At 43.5% G+C, this 18483-nt stretch overlaps 1 protein-coding gene across 2 annotated transcripts in view; it reads left to right on the top strand.

The window, feature by feature from the left end:
• Window positions 1-3202: 3202 nt before the first annotated feature.
• The window catches only part of Slc26a4 (solute carrier family 26 member 4), a 39651-nt gene continuing 24370 nt past the window's right edge, over window positions 3203-18483 (top strand). Inside the window, 7 exon segments of one of the 2 annotated variants that reach the window (NM_019214.1) lie at window positions 3203-3387; window positions 5146-5285; window positions 10679-10789; window positions 12187-12371; window positions 12944-13108; window positions 15703-15855; window positions 15979-16061. In NM_019214.1, the coding sequence (NP_062087.1) occupies window positions 3224-3387; window positions 5146-5285; window positions 10679-10789; window positions 12187-12371; window positions 12944-13108; window positions 15703-15855; window positions 15979-16061 (1001 nt within the window). In that variant the 5' untranslated portion in view covers window positions 3203-3223. 2 annotated transcript variants of the gene reach the window in all.

Raw genomic sequence — 18483 nt, 5'->3', positions numbered from 1 at the left:
GGAAAACCGTGGACATGATTAAGTTCTGGTGAATAAGAAACACTTCTACGTGAAATAGGTGAGACTTGATTTAGAAAGCCAGTGTGAGTAACCGGAAGTGTTTGTAACAAGATGGGAGACCAGCTGTGTTTAGCTCCCAGTCTTTTCCTGATTTATGTTTTAGTTTTCATTTATTTTTACATTGACTTACTTTGTGTGGTGTCATAGGGAGACCATAAGACAGCTCATAGGAGTCAGTTCTTTCTTTGAGGTCCCAAGAGATCAAACTCAAGTGCCTTTTACCCAGTGGACCATCTAGCTGGTCCACTCATCTATTTAAAGGATAGCGGAAGTCAGAGAGCCTGTCTTTTATCTATGAGAAAAGAACTCTCTGGTCTTACCAAATCCTGCCGTGCAGATGTTATTCTGTCCTGGATGTTTACTTTTGCTAAAGAAAAAAACATGTCCTGGAGTTCGAAAAGGCAGTGTCGCTGTTCCGCTACACACAGGACATATGACAGAGTGATGGTTGAGTTCTGAAAACAAAGCTGTATTACACATTTTATTTGCTTATTTCTTGTGCTTATGCAAGTAGCATAGCATGCTGTCGAAGCAGTAAGAGAATGACTTTTTTTTTAATTTATTTAATACTTAATAATAATTCTTTGGTTTCCCGGCAAACATCCCCCTCCCCCCTCCCCTTCTTTATGGGTGTTCCCCTCCCAACCCTCCCCCCATTGCCGCCCTCCCCCCAACAGTCTAGTTCACTGGGGGTTCAGTCTTAGCAGGACCCAGGGCTTCCCCTTCCACTGGTGCTCTTACTAGGATATTCATTGCTACCTATGAGGTCAGAGTCCAGGGTCAGTCCATGTATAGTCTTTAGGTAGTGGCTTAGTCCCTGGAAGCTCTGGTTGCTTGGCATTGTTGTACATATGGGGTCTCGAGCCCCTTCAAGCTCTCCCAGTTCTTTCTCTGATTCCTTCAACGGGGGTCCTATTCTCAGTTCAGTGGTTTGCTGCTGGCATTCACCTCTGTATTTGCTGTATTCTGGCTGTGAAGAGAATGACTTTTAAGAGAAGCTCCTGAGAATTGTCTTGGCGGCAATCTCCTTTATTCACTGACCCATCTCAACACTCCCCAAATTCATTCTTAGAATTACTAATTTCCTAAGATAGCCTACAAACTACTGTATTCCATCAATACATTTTCACACAGGTGCATCACTATAACAACAGAGCTCTTACGGTGTGTTTAGTTACTTCTCTGTTTCTTTGACTAAGAGCAATTTAGAAAAGAAACAGCTTGCCTTTTTTTGGCTTGTGGTTCCAAAGGCTTAAAGTTGGTAGTGGTAGAAGGCAGGTAGGAGGCTACACAGTCTCATTTTAACTGTATGGGCAGCAGAGTAGTTTGGAAGTGGGACAAGGTTTCTTTCATCTTCAACTGATTTAAAATCTTTGTTTGTCTGTCTGTCTGTCCCCTCCCCCTCCTTCTCCCTTTTCCTTTGTTGCACTACCTGGTCTCAAACTCAAGGACTCAAGCGATTCTCCCACCTCAGCTTCCCAAGTCTCTTGAGACGTGCCATCATGCCTGGCTGGTTCTTGACCTCTTTGGGTCAAGTAATCCTTTGAAAATCTGTTGAAAGCTGGTGACTCATTCATTCTTTAGTGGAAGGGGAAAAAGTATAATAAAACAAACCACACACACTTGCAACATACTGACTAGGGGATTTACACTAGAGTTCTCCTGAAATTTTGTTTCCTGGAATTTATAAAATTGTCATGGTCTGTATTTCCCAAGTGGGTGACGGAATGTTGGTGTCCAGTGGGCACCGACTCTTTTTTTTTTTTTTTGAGCCTCTTCAATATTTGCTTCAGAACAATAGCCAGGCATGAATGATCTGAGGTTCCAAACCCTTCTGCACCTATTTTTACCACGAGTTGATTTCACCCAGGTTCATCCCAACAGAATACAGTGTGCATCAGAATCCCCTACTCATCCTTGCCTTGATTCGTGCTTATCCCAATGCATCACCTCCTGATTTTCTAGCTGGAGGTGAGGAAATTAAAGGGTCAACGAGGCAGTTGAGAACGGAGCCACCTATAGTCCTGAGCCTGTGAATTAGATACAAGCACAAAAGTGAAAAGAATTTGTGTCTAAAATCAGTGAGTGAACTATAATTTCGTCACTACATCCACTGACTTTTCAAAATTCCAAAGCTTTTTTGCTATGCAAACCATATTAACCTCTCTCTACTCCTGCCCATTTGGTGCAAGCACACACGGACCAGGTTGTGGATTCTGACAGCCAAAAAACCGAGTACCCCAAGCTCTGATCTCACAGCTGTAGTAGTAGTCGTAGTCATGGTGTGGGTGAAGATCCGGTGGCCCCTGTGAGACAACCACTAAGAGTTATAGCTCTCTGGGTCTGGGAAAAGAAAAGAAAACAGGAGGGGGTAGGATTTTTTTTCCTGGTAAAATTCGTGGGAAAAAGATTACTGTCTGTGTCCTTCCACCAAGGTGTCTCTGTTGCTCCATAAATAAAACGTCCCGCTGCTTTGGGTGAGCCCTATAAAGGCAGCAGGAAAACTGTCCCCAGGGCATTCTGGTCAGGCAAAACTCCGGAGCCCAAACAGGTGAGTTCATCCCTGAAGATGCAGTCGGCTGCACCCCGCCCTGTCTCTAGGGATGGGACTGGTCAGGCGCCGCCGGAGGGGAGAGCAGGACAGACACCAGAAAAAGCGAGACAAGAGGAAGTCAAGCGGTCAGAGCAGGAAAGTCGCACCTGTCCTTAAATGGGACTGCACTGTTACAGCCCAGAGTGTGCGTGGAGTTGCGTCTCCGATCGAGTGCGGGGAGTACTCGACTCTTTAGGTGTCACACGGGCACCAGTAAGTCCGGGGGTGGGGTGGGGGAAGATTTCAGGACGCGGACAGCGCCCTGACTGCCCGGGGAGGCCACCCAGTCCAACACCCAAGCCTTCAAAGTGAGGTTCACTCCCTGGACAGCGGGGAGCCCGGGTGTCTGGTGCGTGAGACGCTGCAGTCCCCGGGTGCTGTCCTGCAGGTGGCCAGCAGTAGGGACAGTTTGCTGCCAGCGCTGAGGACCGGCTTTCCGAAGCCGCTGCCACAGGTGGCACCCGAAGCTGCTCCCAGGTGCCCATTGCAGGCCTTTTGCTTGATCCGCGTTTCTGAGTGTCTTCCCTCGTCGCGCCCCCTCCAGGCCGGCGGTCCTCCGGTTCACAGGCCATGGCAGCGCGGGACCGCAGGTCGGAGCCGCCGCAGCTCGCCGAGTACAGCTGCAGCTATGCGGTGTCGCGGCCGGTGTACAGCGAGCTCGCCTTCCAGCAGCAGCGCGAGCGGCGCCTGCCGGAGCGCAGGACGCTGCGGGACAGCCTGGCGCGGAGCTGCAGGTACCGCGGGCAGCTGGCAGGTGATGGGGACACCCGTCCGGGAAGGTGCAGATCCCGTCCGCTTTTGGCGCGGATCCGGGAGAGAGGTGGCTCCAGTAATCTGGGCCTGGAATTACTGCAGCTTTGCCTGGAGAAACTTAGTGGAGAAGTGGGAGTCGGGTCCTGACACCACTCTCTGTCTCTGCCTCTGTCTCTCTGTCTCTCTCTCACACTTCCCCCGCCCCCCGCCCCATTCTAATGAAATTTGGAGTGTATCTTGGGGTCCAGTGGCTCCCTACTTCCCTCTTGTGAAGCTAGGGAAGAATGCTAGGAAAGGGGCTTATCTAACAAATGACAGACAAGTCTGGCTACACCAAGATCAGGATCACTTTCAGACACCTGAGATTAAATAAAGCTAGGAGACAGGTGCTCCCAGTGTTTCAGGAGGCAGTGGGATCCCTAGGCATAACCACCACATCCTCGAATCCCAAGGAGCCCCAGAACCAGACACCACAAGCTTTAAAAAACGTGACAGACACTCAACTAATCGCCAGACTTTCTCCTTATAAAAACACTTTTACATCCTGAGTGCTGGGACTAAAGGCATGCACCACCACCACCACCACCAACACAGACAATTCTTTGAGATTTTATTACATGCATATAATGTACTTTGTTTGGGGGTTTGGGGAGGGTATTTTCTTTTTTACCTTTTTTTTTTTGACAATGTCATACAACCACTTCCCGGTTCTCCAGTATGATTTTTATAAATCCCATATATTGGATATTTAGTCTGTTACCATTAGCCATAGTAGCTTTCCTCCCCAACAGCAAATCCCTCAAATTCCCAAGTCCCTTATATGTAATAGGTTAATGTCTGCATATAAATCATACCTCCTCCTGAATGGTTTTTAGCTATCTTTGTCTTACTTATAATACTACTACCATCTAACTGTGCTGTTAGCCACAGTCACACTGCAAAGTTTAGGAAACAAGGGGGGCTTCATATGTTCACTACATTTTCTTATTATTTTTATCTGCAACTGGTTGAATCCACAAAACCATGTGGTAGATAAGATACATACATACATACATACACATATATATATTATCTCCAAGGACTTATAATATATAACTATGCCTTATTATGTAACTGTGCCACTTAAAATAATCCCTTAAAATCAAACTTGTGTTTACCTACTAAACTTTGGAATTATTTCATAAATATAACATTTAAATTATCTTCAAAAAGTGGAAGTTCTATTGATATTTTATTCTTATCTATAGGTTGTTACGTTTCAAATTGGTAAGTTAAAAGGTACAGAGTATAAATTCATCACACTAGAAGTTTTGTTAAAAAGTGGCTCTAAGCTTGTATTGCCAAAATAGTCCTGTGTTTATTTTTCTTTAGAAGAAGGCAATGCCAGCTTTAGGAGCCTAAAAATTAATCTCACACAGAGACTCCACACTGATCGTTTTCTGGCTGGGTCAGAAAATGAGTTCTTGTGTAGGGATATTTTCTCAGAGGATTAAAAAGTGGACAAGGGGAGGAGGCACTTAATCCTGTGTTTCCTAGAACAGGGAATTTAAAAGGATAGATACAATTCCTGGCCAAAAAAAAAAAAAAAAAAAAAAAAGGCAATCACTTCAGTGTCAGTATTTTCCTCACGGGACTCATTATTTTTCTAATGAGTTATTTTAAAAAAAAGCAGCAGAATTTGGTTCATGACTTTGTGGTGAAAACTGAATCAAACACCCTATTTTCCTGCCTTTTGACAGTTGCTCAAGAAAGAGAGCGTTTGGTGCGCTGAAGGCTCTCCTGCCCATTCTGGACTGGCTCCCAAAATACCGAGTCAAGGAATGGCTACTCAGTGATATCATCTCTGGAGTTAGCACTGGGTTAGTAGGTACCCTGCAAGGTAAGATGCTGGCGGATTGGTCCCAAATAATCATAAGTTACCGTCTCCCACAGAGGTTCATGACGCCCCTACTCCCTAACCATAGACCAGTACTCACTCTCTCAAGGTCTTCAGCTAGGGTACCTTAGTAAACAGAGTCACCGTTCCTCTTCCATAAAGATATTTCCAGGGAAACATTGTCTCCCCGGCTGTGTGTCTCCAGATTATAGTCCCAGAGTTACTGACCACAGTGCACAGTATACAGGTGATACGTGACATGCATTGCATGGTGATGTGCACACGCATACCTAAAGTTTTGTAAAGTAATACTTCTCATGACAAATAATACGCCCCGATATTCTGTATTCTGTTCTGGCGGTTTTTAAAAACCAACGCTTTCAGCTCCTTAAATTACTTTATTTACATTCCCCCACACAGATCTTGATCTGCCGTGTGAGTGCACGTTAAAGGCTAGAGAGGAAATATCTCAGCCAGGGCCACACACTGGATTCCACAAAGCTTCCAAATTATGACAAGAGCACTCACTCACTTGGCATAATTTTCAGGCCAGCCAGCGTGGTGCAGACACCAGGTAAACTGTCAAGACTTAGATGTATTGAGGGACTCATAGCCCCATGGAGAAATGAATGCTCACAGTTCAGTGTGTTAAAGTTGCGGCAAGAGAAATGTCCTCTACTAGGACAGTGCCAATGAGGTGTGCTTTACCCACGTTTGTGGGACTGGGGATGGCTTCCTGGAAGTAGAGTGGTCAAACCTGAGTTCTGAAGGTGACGTCTGAGTTGGCTAAGTAGTGGGAAGTGATGCAGGGTGTGGGAATGTGGAGAAGGAGCTTGGAGAGAGACTCTTTCAGATGCTTGTAACAGAGGTTAGGCAACATGTGCTTTACCCCGGACTGGGAAGCTCTTCAGGTTACTCACCACAGGCAGGGCATTCACACAGAGGAGGAGGAGGTTCTGCAGCCCTGGTGCGGAGCCTCAGTTGGACCAGATGTGCCCTAGATCCCAGAGTGGAGGGTGGAGTATGTTCTGTACTGTACTCTAAAATCTGTAAAGTGAGCTGGGCATGGGGGTGCACGCCTTTGATCCCAGCACTTGGGAAGCAAAGGGAGGTGGATCTCTGAGTTTGAAGTCAGCTTGTTCTACACAGAGAAACCCTGTCTTAAAAACAAAACAAAACAAAACAATAAATTAATAAATAAATAAATGCTGTAAAATAGCAGCCCTGGGGCTCCCGGGAAACAGGCGCTTTCTCCATCCCATGGCTCTTCAGGAGCTGCCTGAAGCTACATAGTCGGTAGCTCAATTAGTGTTTAATGAAACGGACTGAATTTCATTCCTGACGATAAATCATTTTTATACATGAGAAGTATGGGTTTTTTTTTCTTTTTAGATCAGTGTGTTATAAAGATCTGCTTCACCATTGGGGAATGCTTCACTGCCATGCATGGGGTCCTAGATCTAATCCCCAGCAGGAGGAAAAGAAATACATTTTGCTTAATCTGTATCAGATACATTCCATCCCATTCCTATAAGAACTCTGCAAGATGGGGAGCATCATTACAGCCCCCTTAGCAAACGAGGAATTCTTGCCCTGGGTCTTTTAGGGGGTGACGGGTAGCATTGGGATTCAGTGATTCATAATTTGTACACTGTAGCTCCCCCCCCCTTCTTTTGTTTTGTTTCTTGAGACAGGGTTTCTCTGTGTATCCCTGGCTGTCCTGGAACTAGCTTTGTAGATCCTCCTGCCTCTGCCTCTTGGGTGCTGAGATTGAAGGCTTGAGCCACCATCACTTGGCTTAGCCCCTCATTTTATAGGTAGCCTGTTTTTCAGAAATAAAACTACAAGGTTACTTTGCTAGGTTAGTTTGACTCTCACACACACATGCTTATCACTCATGCACATAATAAACGTTTATGGCCTAATTCTGTCCGCGAGGTCTTCAGCTATCACCAACAGGCACAGACCTTGTGGAGCCCACATCCGGTGGTTGAAGTCGGGCTGTGGCATGCTGGGAACTAAGTTTGGAAGAGAGGTCTATGGTTAGAGAAGGCCTAACCCAAGAGGAGAGATTTAGACACAGCCCAAGGGATGACTCGGCATCATGAGATAGCAGCAAGAAAACCACCAGGTAAAGATGCAAAGCACTGAGGACAAATGGGGAGGCGCAGGGGTGATGGAGAATACATGTGTGCGTGAAATCTGAGGTACGACCAGGCAGGACCCGGGTTCAGGTGAAGCAATGAGACACTCTCAGGGTCCTGATTACGTAATGTCCCCAAGGCATCTTTCAGCCCGGACGATAGGTTCTCACTTGGACCTGGATCAAGCAGGACTTAAGAGAGTGCTGCAAGATAGGAAATAAATATTCTGCAGCAACAATCACCATTATGTACTGGTAATTGCAGATGAAAACCAGGAGGCTCTAAGGTGTTGGTTTAGGCAAATGGTGGAGATGACTGTCATTTGTTAAAATGGCAAAGGCTGGCGGCGACGCAAGTGTGGGGCGGAGAATGAAGATGTTTCTTGGGGCATGTTAGGTTGAGATTCTGTGAGATAGCAATTGCTTGTTCCAGAGAAAAATAGAAAGCTGAAGCCAACATCAGGGTAAAGCCAGAGGAGAGAGGTCTGGGCTAGACAAGAGAAAAGATCAAGGACCATATTGGAACTGATGGGTTAAAGGTCCAGAGCTGGGTGTGGTAGTACCCGCTTGTTATCTAAGCACACTCCACAGAGGCAGGATGGTTACGGTTGCAGGCCAAGCTACTCTATGTAGCACAACTATGAGTCGAAAATACAAGGGCTGGGTAGCTGAGTGACAGGCCTCCTGCAGAGCATTGCAAGCAGTACAGCGTGATAATAAAAGCACACACTAAAAGGAAAGAACGGGAATGCCTGTTCTTGCCAGGAAGGATGGAGAAGAGAAGGCTGAGGAAAGAGCAGTGAAGAACTTGAGGAAGTTTGCTCAGGGTGCTGGGGCCTTTTGATTTCTAATGCTAAAAAGTAAACGCAATTCCTAGCCAGGTGTCGATGGCGCATGCCTTTAATGACAGCACTTAGGAGGCAGAGGCGGGTAAATCTCTGAGTTTGAGACCAGCCTGGTCTACAGAGTGAGTTCCAGGACAACCAGGGCTACACAGAGAAACCCTGTCCTATGACAAAACAAAACAAGACAAGACAAAAACAAACAATAACAACAGAAGTCCTATTAAGGACAAAAGACCCGCAAGCCCTTTGATTGGTGTCTTTATTCATACCTAAGGGGAGATTTTTTTCCTCTAGTTTTATCTTTGACATTTACCGACCTACTTAACTCATAAGGGGATTTGTTTCTCATGATTTCTGAAGTTAAGAAGTCTGGATTCGTGGCCTGTAGTGTTGAATCCTTACATGGTAGAAGGCCTTTCCTTTCAAATGGTTTCAATTTAACATACATCCGGCCATCCTATCCAGTCTCTGCGCCAGCATGGAGTGCACACTTTCAATCAATGGTCTGTTTCTTTAGAGACTGTATTATTTCAAAAATGTTGTACCAAGTTCCTTTGCAATAAAGACAACCAGTTGTATAGGGACACAAGACGTTGCTAAAATAGATACAGTGTATGAAAACTCAAATCATCCCTGCATCCCAGGCCTATTAAGGAGTGTGGGAGGAGGGCAGAGAAAAAGAATGAAGAGACGCAGCACCTTTTTCAGGGAGCTCTTCCTTTGAGAACTTGAAAACTGTCTGTAGGAAACAGGTAGTGTAGTCTGGGCCTTCTTCCTCTCTGCTCCCTCTCTGGTCTTTTCTGTATGAATCTGCTCTCTTTCTGTTCTGTGTTCCTGGGACCGTTTATTAGTCTCACTTCCTCTTAGTAACTAGAGTATTAGAGAAGTGGGTTGGGGAGACAGCTGAGCAGTTAACAGCACTTGCTGCCCAAGCATGAAGATCTGAGTTCAAGTCCCTGGTCTCCATGTAAAAAGCAGGGTGCATGGTCTTTTGCTTTTAACGCCAGCACTGTGAGGGGACAGAGACAGGAAGACTGCAGAGACTTGCTGACAGCCAGTCTAGCAAGGTTCAGTGAGAGATAATGTCTTAAGGGAATGAATTAGAGAGCTACAGAGAGGAAATCCTAAGCCTCTAGTGTCCTGAACACATGTGTGCATACATCACACACATACACCACACAGCCACACACACATACAAATTTTTCAAATATGCATCAATAATACAAGGACCTGAGTTTGGTCCCCAGGACACACATTGTAGCGAGAACTGACTCTCGAAAGTTCTCTCAGCTTCATGTGCACGCTGAGGCACACACACTGCTTCCACAACACAGACACATGTGCACACAAAATAAGTTAAAATGTAATGAATTTTTAAAGTTTTACTTTACATTTGGTTATGTTAGGGGAACATGTTTCTATATTACCTCAGCTTGCTTCCTTTCAATTTCATATGCTCCTGCTTCCCCAAATCCCTCTACGACGTAGAACAACCATGTTTAAAGTATAATTTAGCTAACCGTTTCCTTATTGGAAGATATTCATTCAGTAGATAAGCTTAAGTGCAAATAGGTTGGGTTATTTAGGTTGTCAGTAAGTTCTAAAAATCATTACAAAAGGTTCTTTATTAATGACTCGAGTCAAAGGTCTGGATTTTCACTCCCAGCGTGTGAAATAGAGATTGCTAAAGCATGTTGATTGCCGGAATAGTTAACTAAGGGAGAGCATATGTTATTACCTTTGCCAACTCCAGTGTCCGCGGAAATGCTGCTCACTCCATAGCCTGAGACTCGTGACCCAGAGGATGCCTGGCACCGCCCACTAGTGGGTCTGCCTCCTTCATTTTTGGCACCGCCCACTAGTGGGTCCACCTCCTTCATGCCTGGCACCGCCCACTAGTGGGTCATCAGGGTAGTGTTGTCTTGCTTTTTATCTAACGTCTGTTTTTCATCGAGGAAGGAGAAAGCCCAATGATGCCTACGTTCTTTAGAGCACAGAGGTGCATGGGTTCAAACAGAACTACCCACGTAGCTGATCTGGGCTTTTGGATTGGACTAACCAAATTCTACAGGAAATGATTTGATTATTTTCAACTGATATCACCAGCGAGTGTGGCTGAATTACTGAGCCCGAGCAGTAGAGTCAGTTCATTTGAGCAGGGGGCGGGTGTAGAAACACCCACTATCCCAGTCAAGTCATAGTCGGTATCTTAGCATAGCCAAGGTCTGTATGCAAAACAAGAAAACCATCCGGGACTGGCTGATGTTTTGAATCCATATGAATATGTCTCTGGTAAAAAAAAAAAAAAAAAAAAAAAAAAAAAAAAAAAAAAAAAAGCCTTTCTTTGTGTGGTGCAAACATAACTAATTTTTTGTTTGTGACTTTTCTTGTGTTGGTTGTACCTTTAGGGATGGCTTATGCTCTGCTAGCTGCAGTTCCTGTTCAATATGGTCTCTACTCTGCCTTTTTCCCCATCCTGACGTATTTTGTCTTTGGAACATCAAGACACATCTCCGTTGGTAATTACAAGCATGTTTTACAGCCGTGCTTCTTCATTTGTAAATCATTTCTGCTATGTTATATGTGCACTGCCTCCAGACCTTTGTCAATGAGTTCGGAGGAACCAAACTTCGGTGCCTTGCCCACTTTATTAATTGGCAATGTAAGCAATAGAGGGGACTGTGCTTTAATGAAATTGAAAGGCTGAAAATTGAAGCATGCTTTTGAATTTTATCACAGTTTAAAATTTTTAAATGTAATAAAAATTGACTCTATATAAAAGTGTTCTCCTCCAATATATGACAGAGAGAAAAATCTTTACAGGACCTAGATGCAGTTACGTCACCAGGTTAATTTTGCATTTAGTGAGTTATGGTCAGTAACTACTGATTTGTTATTTCACTAAAGAACATATTTCAATAAGCTAATATGGGAAGGCTAGCAAAATCCTGCAAGACAGTTTAGAAAACAAGCTTCTCATTCCTTCATGGCATGGTCACAATGGGTTTTCCTTTCATCCCTAACATTCAAGGTGGGTTTTTTTTTTCCTGGACTGTAGTGGAAAAGAAATGTTTTGATACAATTTTGTGTGACTTTGACATCAGCAATGAAGACGAATTTGCTGCTGTGTCCATGTGCTGGTGAGATGTATTGCCCGAATAATCTTAAGGCAAATGTAATCCTGCCCTCTAATCTAACCCAAGCCCTTGTCTCTCGTGGTATTTAGCCTCTGAGCTGTCCACAGAGGCAGGTCAGGAGAGACTTATTGACTGAGTCAACTTTCTCTCTTTGAAGAACCAATCAGTAAGAGACAAGTGTGTTTGCCTCTGACATTCTCTGTGCTTAGATCTTCCTGGTTACTGAGTTTGGGGATTGAGGGTTCTCAACCATAAAGCCTTTTATAATCAAAGGGTAGGATCATTGCTGTCATCGTTGTTGTCGTCATCATCATCATCATGGGGGAAATGTAGGTAGTAAATAGAATAAGTAAGAACTTAAAAAAATAGAGATTGCTGCTGGAGAAAATGGCTCCGTGCTTAAGAGCTCTGGCTGCTCTTCCAGAGGTCCTGAATTCAATTCCCAGCAACCACATGGTGGCTCACAACCATCTGTAATGGAATCGGATGCCCTCTTTTGACATGCAGATGTACATGTGCCATAGGATCCCACAGGGGAGGAGGTAGCCATGCCATGCACCCAGGAAGTACGCTGAACGCTGCCTAAGTACCATCCATTTACACATCACCCTAGTCCTCTCTGAGTCAGGAACGCCTTGAGACATCTACTTCTCAGCCTCTTTGAACAGTGTTTCTTCGTTACAGCTGACTACCCCATGCCTTTCTAACTGTACACAGACGTGTTGGGTCTAAATGTCTGTGATTCGGTGCTCCTGAGTTGACAGACCCTTTTTCTCCAGGCCCTTTCCCCGTGGTCAGCTTAATGGTGGGGTCCGTTGTTCTGAGCATGGCTCCGGATGACCACTTTCTTGTGCCCAGTGGTAACGGAAGTACCTTGAACACAACCACATTGGACACCGGAACCAGAGATGCCGCACGAGTGTTGCTTGCCAGCACCCTCACTCTTCTGGTTGGAATCATACAGGTAATATAGACTTACATGAATCACAGATGAGTGTGATTCATATATATATGCATATATATGAATATATATATGTTGGGGATATGTGTATATATATATGTATATATATATATTTGATTTTTCCTGAATAACATTGTTTTAGCTCATATGCTAAAATGGATTTGAAAACCTTAAAAACTTAAAAAACAAACAAAAACCAGAATCACTTGTCACCAAGGTCAGAGAAAAGGAAGCAAACGGAAACAAGTGATTTAACGGTGCAGGAGACATGGACGAAAAAGTCTTCAAATGAGTGCAGCCCGGAGGCCTGGAAGGCACAGAGAGAAGCGACATGATTTTTGCTTTTCATAGTACATAGATGGAAAGGCTTGAATTTTACATTGCATATGGATTTTGAATTCTAAAGCTGTAGATGGGAGGGAGAGGCCGGAAATTCTCACTTGTTTCTTCCAAGTGGTTCTGTCACAGGCAGCCTACCAATGTTTTCATTGTTACGAAGCTTAACTTGTTACCATTTCCAGCGCTGGTCCTTCTCTCAGGCAAACGTGTAACTTTTCCCTTTCTTTTTACCCTAGCTGGTGTTTGGAGGTTTGCAGATTGGATTCATAGTGAGGTACTTGGCAGACCCTTTGGTTGGCGGATTCACAACCGCCGCCGCCTTCCAAGTGCTGGTCTCACAGCTGAAGATCGTGCTCAATGTCTCAACCAAAAACTACAACGGTGTCCTCTCCATTATCTACGTAAGTGCTGCGTCTCACTCAAGAAACATCACAGTTCCTTTGTTCTCCATCTTGAACCTGGAGAGTCTGTTTTCTGTACACTCAGCCACAAGCCGGATGACTGACATTTTGCAAACCATTTTCTCAATGGCTCCAAAGTTTTCCCAGATGCTATGGCTTTCAGAAGATTAAGGAATCTGAGGTAGCATAACAAACAAAGACAGGGCTGAGATGTAATAGACTTGTACTCTGGTCTGACATTGTCTCTGAGAGGCTAAGTGACCCCTAGACAGATCATACAGGGTACTGGCTGAAAGCTCAGGCTCGAAACTGAGTAGGTCTGGATTCCAATTTTTACTTTGCTACTTACTAGTCTATGAACGAATCACCGTGTCTGTTTCCTTCTCTGCAGAATAGGGTTGCGAATAGCATCTACCTCACGGGATCGTTAGAACAGAGTAGTTGGACAATTCGCTCAGGGGATGGCGTGGAGCAAGGTCCAGAAAAGTTATTATTACAAAATTATTATTTCAAGCCTTTGTCTTTCTTGCTTTTTAAAACCAAACTATTGGAGACGTGTCTCTCAGGCTCTTTCTAATTATGAGCATCCATAAAATGTATAATGGAAATGTCTCGGCGTTATAAATGAAAAGGAACATTAGATTCAAAGCTGATCCAGTGTGCAAAGGAGATGCAAAAGAAGAATCTAGATCATCTATAGTGGATTTAAAGTTCTTAGATCTAAGTATATACTCTATATAAAGTGTGTTCCTGATGCCTGGGACATGGTGATAATAGTAACATGATGTCACTCTGGCTTGGGGAATGAAGTCATGCAAAAGTGTATTTAAAAAAATAGGAGCTGGGGGGGAGAGTAGCTCAGTTGCTAGCGTGCTCGCCAAACACACGCAAGGCCCTAGGCCAATCCACACCGTGGGGTGCACGTCAATGATCACCTGAGAGGTGAAGGCAGAAAGATCAGAAGTTCTGAGTTATCTTCAACTACGTAAGAGTTTTAAGCCAAATTGAGCTAAAAGATAAAAAAGGTAGCATCTGAAAACAATATGCAGCCATACACACATATGAGAGGACGGGGATGCCAGAAATGTTCCCCGTTTCAGTGCCGTGATCCCACATTACTTCATCAATTACTCCATCTATCAGCAAATGTTACCGAGAGCTCACTGCAAGACAGGTACGAGGCTGGCAGTCAGAGTAGACAAGGCGTAACACTGTGGCTAAAGGTCATAGTATGCCATCATCAACAGACTGGAGTTAGAGTCTTGGTTCCACTACTTTCTGCTGGTGTGGCCTTGAGTATGCTAACATTAATCCCAGGGTCTGGAGAGGTGGCTCGGCAGTTGAGAGCACTTGTTCTTACGGAAGACCTGGGTTTGTTTCCCGGCACCCACACGGTGGTTCCCCACCACCTGTAACTCTATTTTAAAGAATGCTTCCTTGAGACACAACTTACCTAAGACAGAATGCAACAGAGCAGAGATACCCAAGATTCTCCCGTCTTGATTCCTTTGAAGAAGACTCTGATGTCCCAGAGACCTCTGGTTTACAAAACAAAATGAGTTTTCCGTGAGCTTGTTAATCTGCCCACTTGGAGAAAATAGCTTTTGGTGTTAAGCTAACTTCTAAACAATATGTACGTGAGCTATATACCCATTCTGTGGTTTTAATTTGCCATAAAGAATTGATCAGTGCCATCTGGATTACCACATGGGACTTTTCTTTTGGAGGTTTTTATTGTTATTTCCTGTATCATTCAGCTTGGGGGAAGAACGCTACTTAGGATGCTGGCTGGGGACAAAGAAAAGTAATTAGACATTTTGGGTTGTCAGAGTTTGGTTTCATTAACACTCCTATGAACAACAAAAAAAAAAAAACCCAAAAAACCAAAAAAAAAAAAAACCCCACAAAATAGCACCTATATAACCCCTTAAGATATAAATTCCATTTTTTAAAAAGTAAAAGATAGCAGTCCACAATTTTCCTTGGAAAAATTCTCCATTCTATCCTAAAATTTAGATAAACATACACATGTGAAAACCACCCATTGTTTTACTTCTCTAAGTTAGTCACCATTAGTAACTTCGTGTGTGTGTTCTAGAAATTACATGCTCTTAATACTACTGTATTAGTCGGTACATTTTATGATTTTAAAAACAGCTTTAAATTATCTATTTTTGCATGTATATATTTTGGAAATTTTATGTACTTAATTGTTCTTTTATTAGCCAATACATTTTTAGAATTTTAAAATATCTTTGAGCGTGTGTATGTGGGTGTGCGTGTGTGTGTGTGTGTGTGTGTGGGTGGGTGTGTGTGTGTGTGTTTCCATGTGTACTACAGTAAAGGTCAGAGAGCAATTTTCAGGAGTTAGTGCTCTCCCTCAGCCATGCGGGTCTGACAATGGAACACAGAACCTCCCCAGTCAAGGCAGTGAGAGCCTTAACCCACTGAGGCACCTTACCAGGCCAATTTGTAAGATTTGTTTCCATAGGACTCACATCTGTTTGATGTGATATGACTTTTCATCCGAGAGAGATGCCTTTATGCGGGCATCTATATGGCGTAAGACATACGCACCCATTTTCTCTTCACAGACACTAATCGAGATTTTTCAAAATATCGGTGACACCAATATTGCTGACTTCATTGCTGGGTTACTGACCATCATCGTCTGTATGGCTGTTAAGGAATTAAACGATCGATTTAAACACAAAATCCCAGTCCCGATTCCTATAGAAGTGATTGTGGTAAGTAGAGTACACGGTTAGGAAATTCAGCACTAAAGAGGTTGACAAGCAAGAAATTGTTAAAGCCAGTGGGGTTGGGTTTTTTTTTTTTCTTTCAATTTTCTTTCTCTTCTTTTATTTCAGACAATTATCGCCACCGCCATTTCCTATGGGGCCAACTTGGAAGCAAATTACAATGCAGGCATTGTTAAGTCCATCCCAAGTGGGTGAGTTCCTTCCACATAGCACTAATAAACTAGGGCAGTACTTTGTTTGGATGAAACTTTTTATTACCGGTTTCACTTCACTATTGATAGTCTTACTTGTATGTGATTTTGGAGAAATGTCATGTGCACCAAGCACCAGACAAACAGCGCATGTGGAGACCAAGTTCAGGCCATTTGAGAAAGCAGACTCTACATGCTCCATTGTCTCAAAGTGAGGCCGGACATGTATGTTTAGTACCAGACGACTGATTAAAGCACATATGTATAATCACAATGTAATATGAATATTACAGCATCAATTGCATTATGCACAGTTTGTTTCTAGGATGTCTGACTGAGGCTCTCTACTACATAGTCAACCACAGATAAAAATGCTATCTTTCATACCTATAAATAAGTTGTATTGTTTTCATATACATTTCATATACATATGTATTTGGATATTTTGTGAATTAGAAGAGAAAAAGGCCAATGACCTTTCTCTGTCACTGTCAACTTGTAAGGCCCTGGGAAAGTTCTTCTGTAAGATCAGGGTAATTGCACAGCTGAAGCCTTGACTGAAGCTTGTGAAATGCCTGAGTGCTCATAAAAATGCAGAGCAGATAGGGTGGCTCACACTGCGGTCAAGGGGAAGCCTACCTGTTTACTACATCTGCGATATTAACTACAGCGTTCGTCAGTCGTCTTGGGGCCAATGAATAGAAGCAATACTTTCTCCTCCTTGTAATTAATGGATGGCCCCAAATTGTTCTAGCCTTTTTATACTTGTAACAGAAACTGCTCGGTGCTCCCACAGCTCTACTCTTTCTTGGTTAAAATACACAATCTCTCATTGTCTGGTTAGTGTCTTCCTGTTCAGAGGGATTCACGCAAACCTTCTCTCTCCCACCCGTCATAGCCTGCCTCTCTCCTGATGCAACTGATTTTCATCCCCCAGTTTCTTATTCATTTCAACAAGTACTTCTCTTCTACTCTGTGTCTTCATGGTGTGTGTGTGTACATGTGTGTGTGTGTGTGTGTGTGTGTGTAGTGTGTATGTGTGTATGTACGTGTGTGTAGTGTGTGTAGTGTGTATATATAGTGTGTGTGTGTAGTGTGTATGTGTGTATGTACGTGTGTGTAGTGTGTGTAGTGTGTATATAGTGTGTGTGTGTGTAGTGTGTATGTGTGTATGTACGTGTGTGTAGTGTGTGTAGTGTGTATATAGTGTGTGTGTGTGTAGTGTGTATGTGTGTATGTACGTGTGTGTAGTGTGTGTAGTGTGTATATAGTGTGTGTGTGTGTAGTGTGTATGTGTGTATGTACGTGTGTGTAGTGTGTGTAGTGTGTATATAGTGTGTGTGTAGTATGTGTGTGTAGTGTGTGTGTATAGTGTGTATAGTGTGTGTGTATGTAGTGTGTGTGTAGTGTGTGTGTAGTGTGTGTGTTGTTGTACATGTATGTGTATGTGTGTGTAGTGTATGTGTGTTTAGTATGTGTGTAGTGTGTATAGTGTGTATGTAGTGTGTGTGTAGTATGTATAGTGTATGTGTATGTAGTGTGTGTATAGTGTGTATGTGTAGAATGTGTGTATGTGTGTAGTGTGTCTGTGTTGTTGTACGTGTATGTGTATATGTGTGTAGTATGTGTGTGCAATGTGTGTGTATGTATGTGTGTAGTGTGTGTATAGTGTGTGTAGTGTGTGTAGTGTGTGTGTGTGTAGTGTGTGTGTGTAGTGTGTGTGTGTAGTGTGTGTAGTGTGTGTGTAGTGTGTGTGTAGTGTGTGTAGTGTGTGTGTGTAGTGTGTGTAATGTGTGTGTAGTGTGTGTGTAGTGTGTATGTAGTATGTGTGTGTGGTATGTGTGTGTAGTGTGTGTGTAGTGTGTGTAATGTGTGTGTAGTGTGTGTGTAGTGTGTATGTAGTATGTGTGTGTGGTATGTGTGTGTAGTGTGTGTAGTGTGTGTATAGTGTGTGTATTTAGTGTGTGTGTAGTGTGTGTATGTGTGTGTAGTGTGTCTGTGTTGTTGTATGTGTATGTGTATGTGTGTAGTGTATGTGTGTGTAGTATGTGTGTGTAATGTGTGTATATGTGTGTGTGTAGTATGTAGTGTGTGTATAGTGTGTGTGTATGTAGTGTGTGTGTAGTGTGTATAGTGTATGTGTATGTAGTGTGTGTATAGTGTGTATGTGTAGAATGTGTGTATGTGTGTAGTGTGTCTGTGTTGTTGTACGTGTATGTGTATATGTGTGTAGTATGTGTGTGCAATGTGTGTGTATGTATGTGTGTAGTGTGTGTATAGTGTGTGTAGTGTGTGTAGTGTGTGTGTGTAGTGTGTGTGTAGTGTGTGTATGTGTGTGTAGTGTGTCTGTGTTGTTGTATGTGTATGTGTATGTGTGTAGTGTATGTGTGTGTAGTATGTGTGTGTAATGTGTGTATATGTG

Source organism: Rattus norvegicus, chromosome 6 (genome assembly GCF_021556685.1).
Source record: "Rattus norvegicus strain SHRSP/BbbUtx chromosome 6, alternate assembly SHRSP_T2T, whole genome shotgun sequence".
Classification (NCBI taxonomy): Eukaryota; Metazoa; Chordata; class Mammalia; order Rodentia; family Muridae; genus Rattus; species Rattus norvegicus.
Note: the sequence above shows the minus strand (reverse complement) of the source record. Positions and strands in the feature narration are given on the sequence as shown.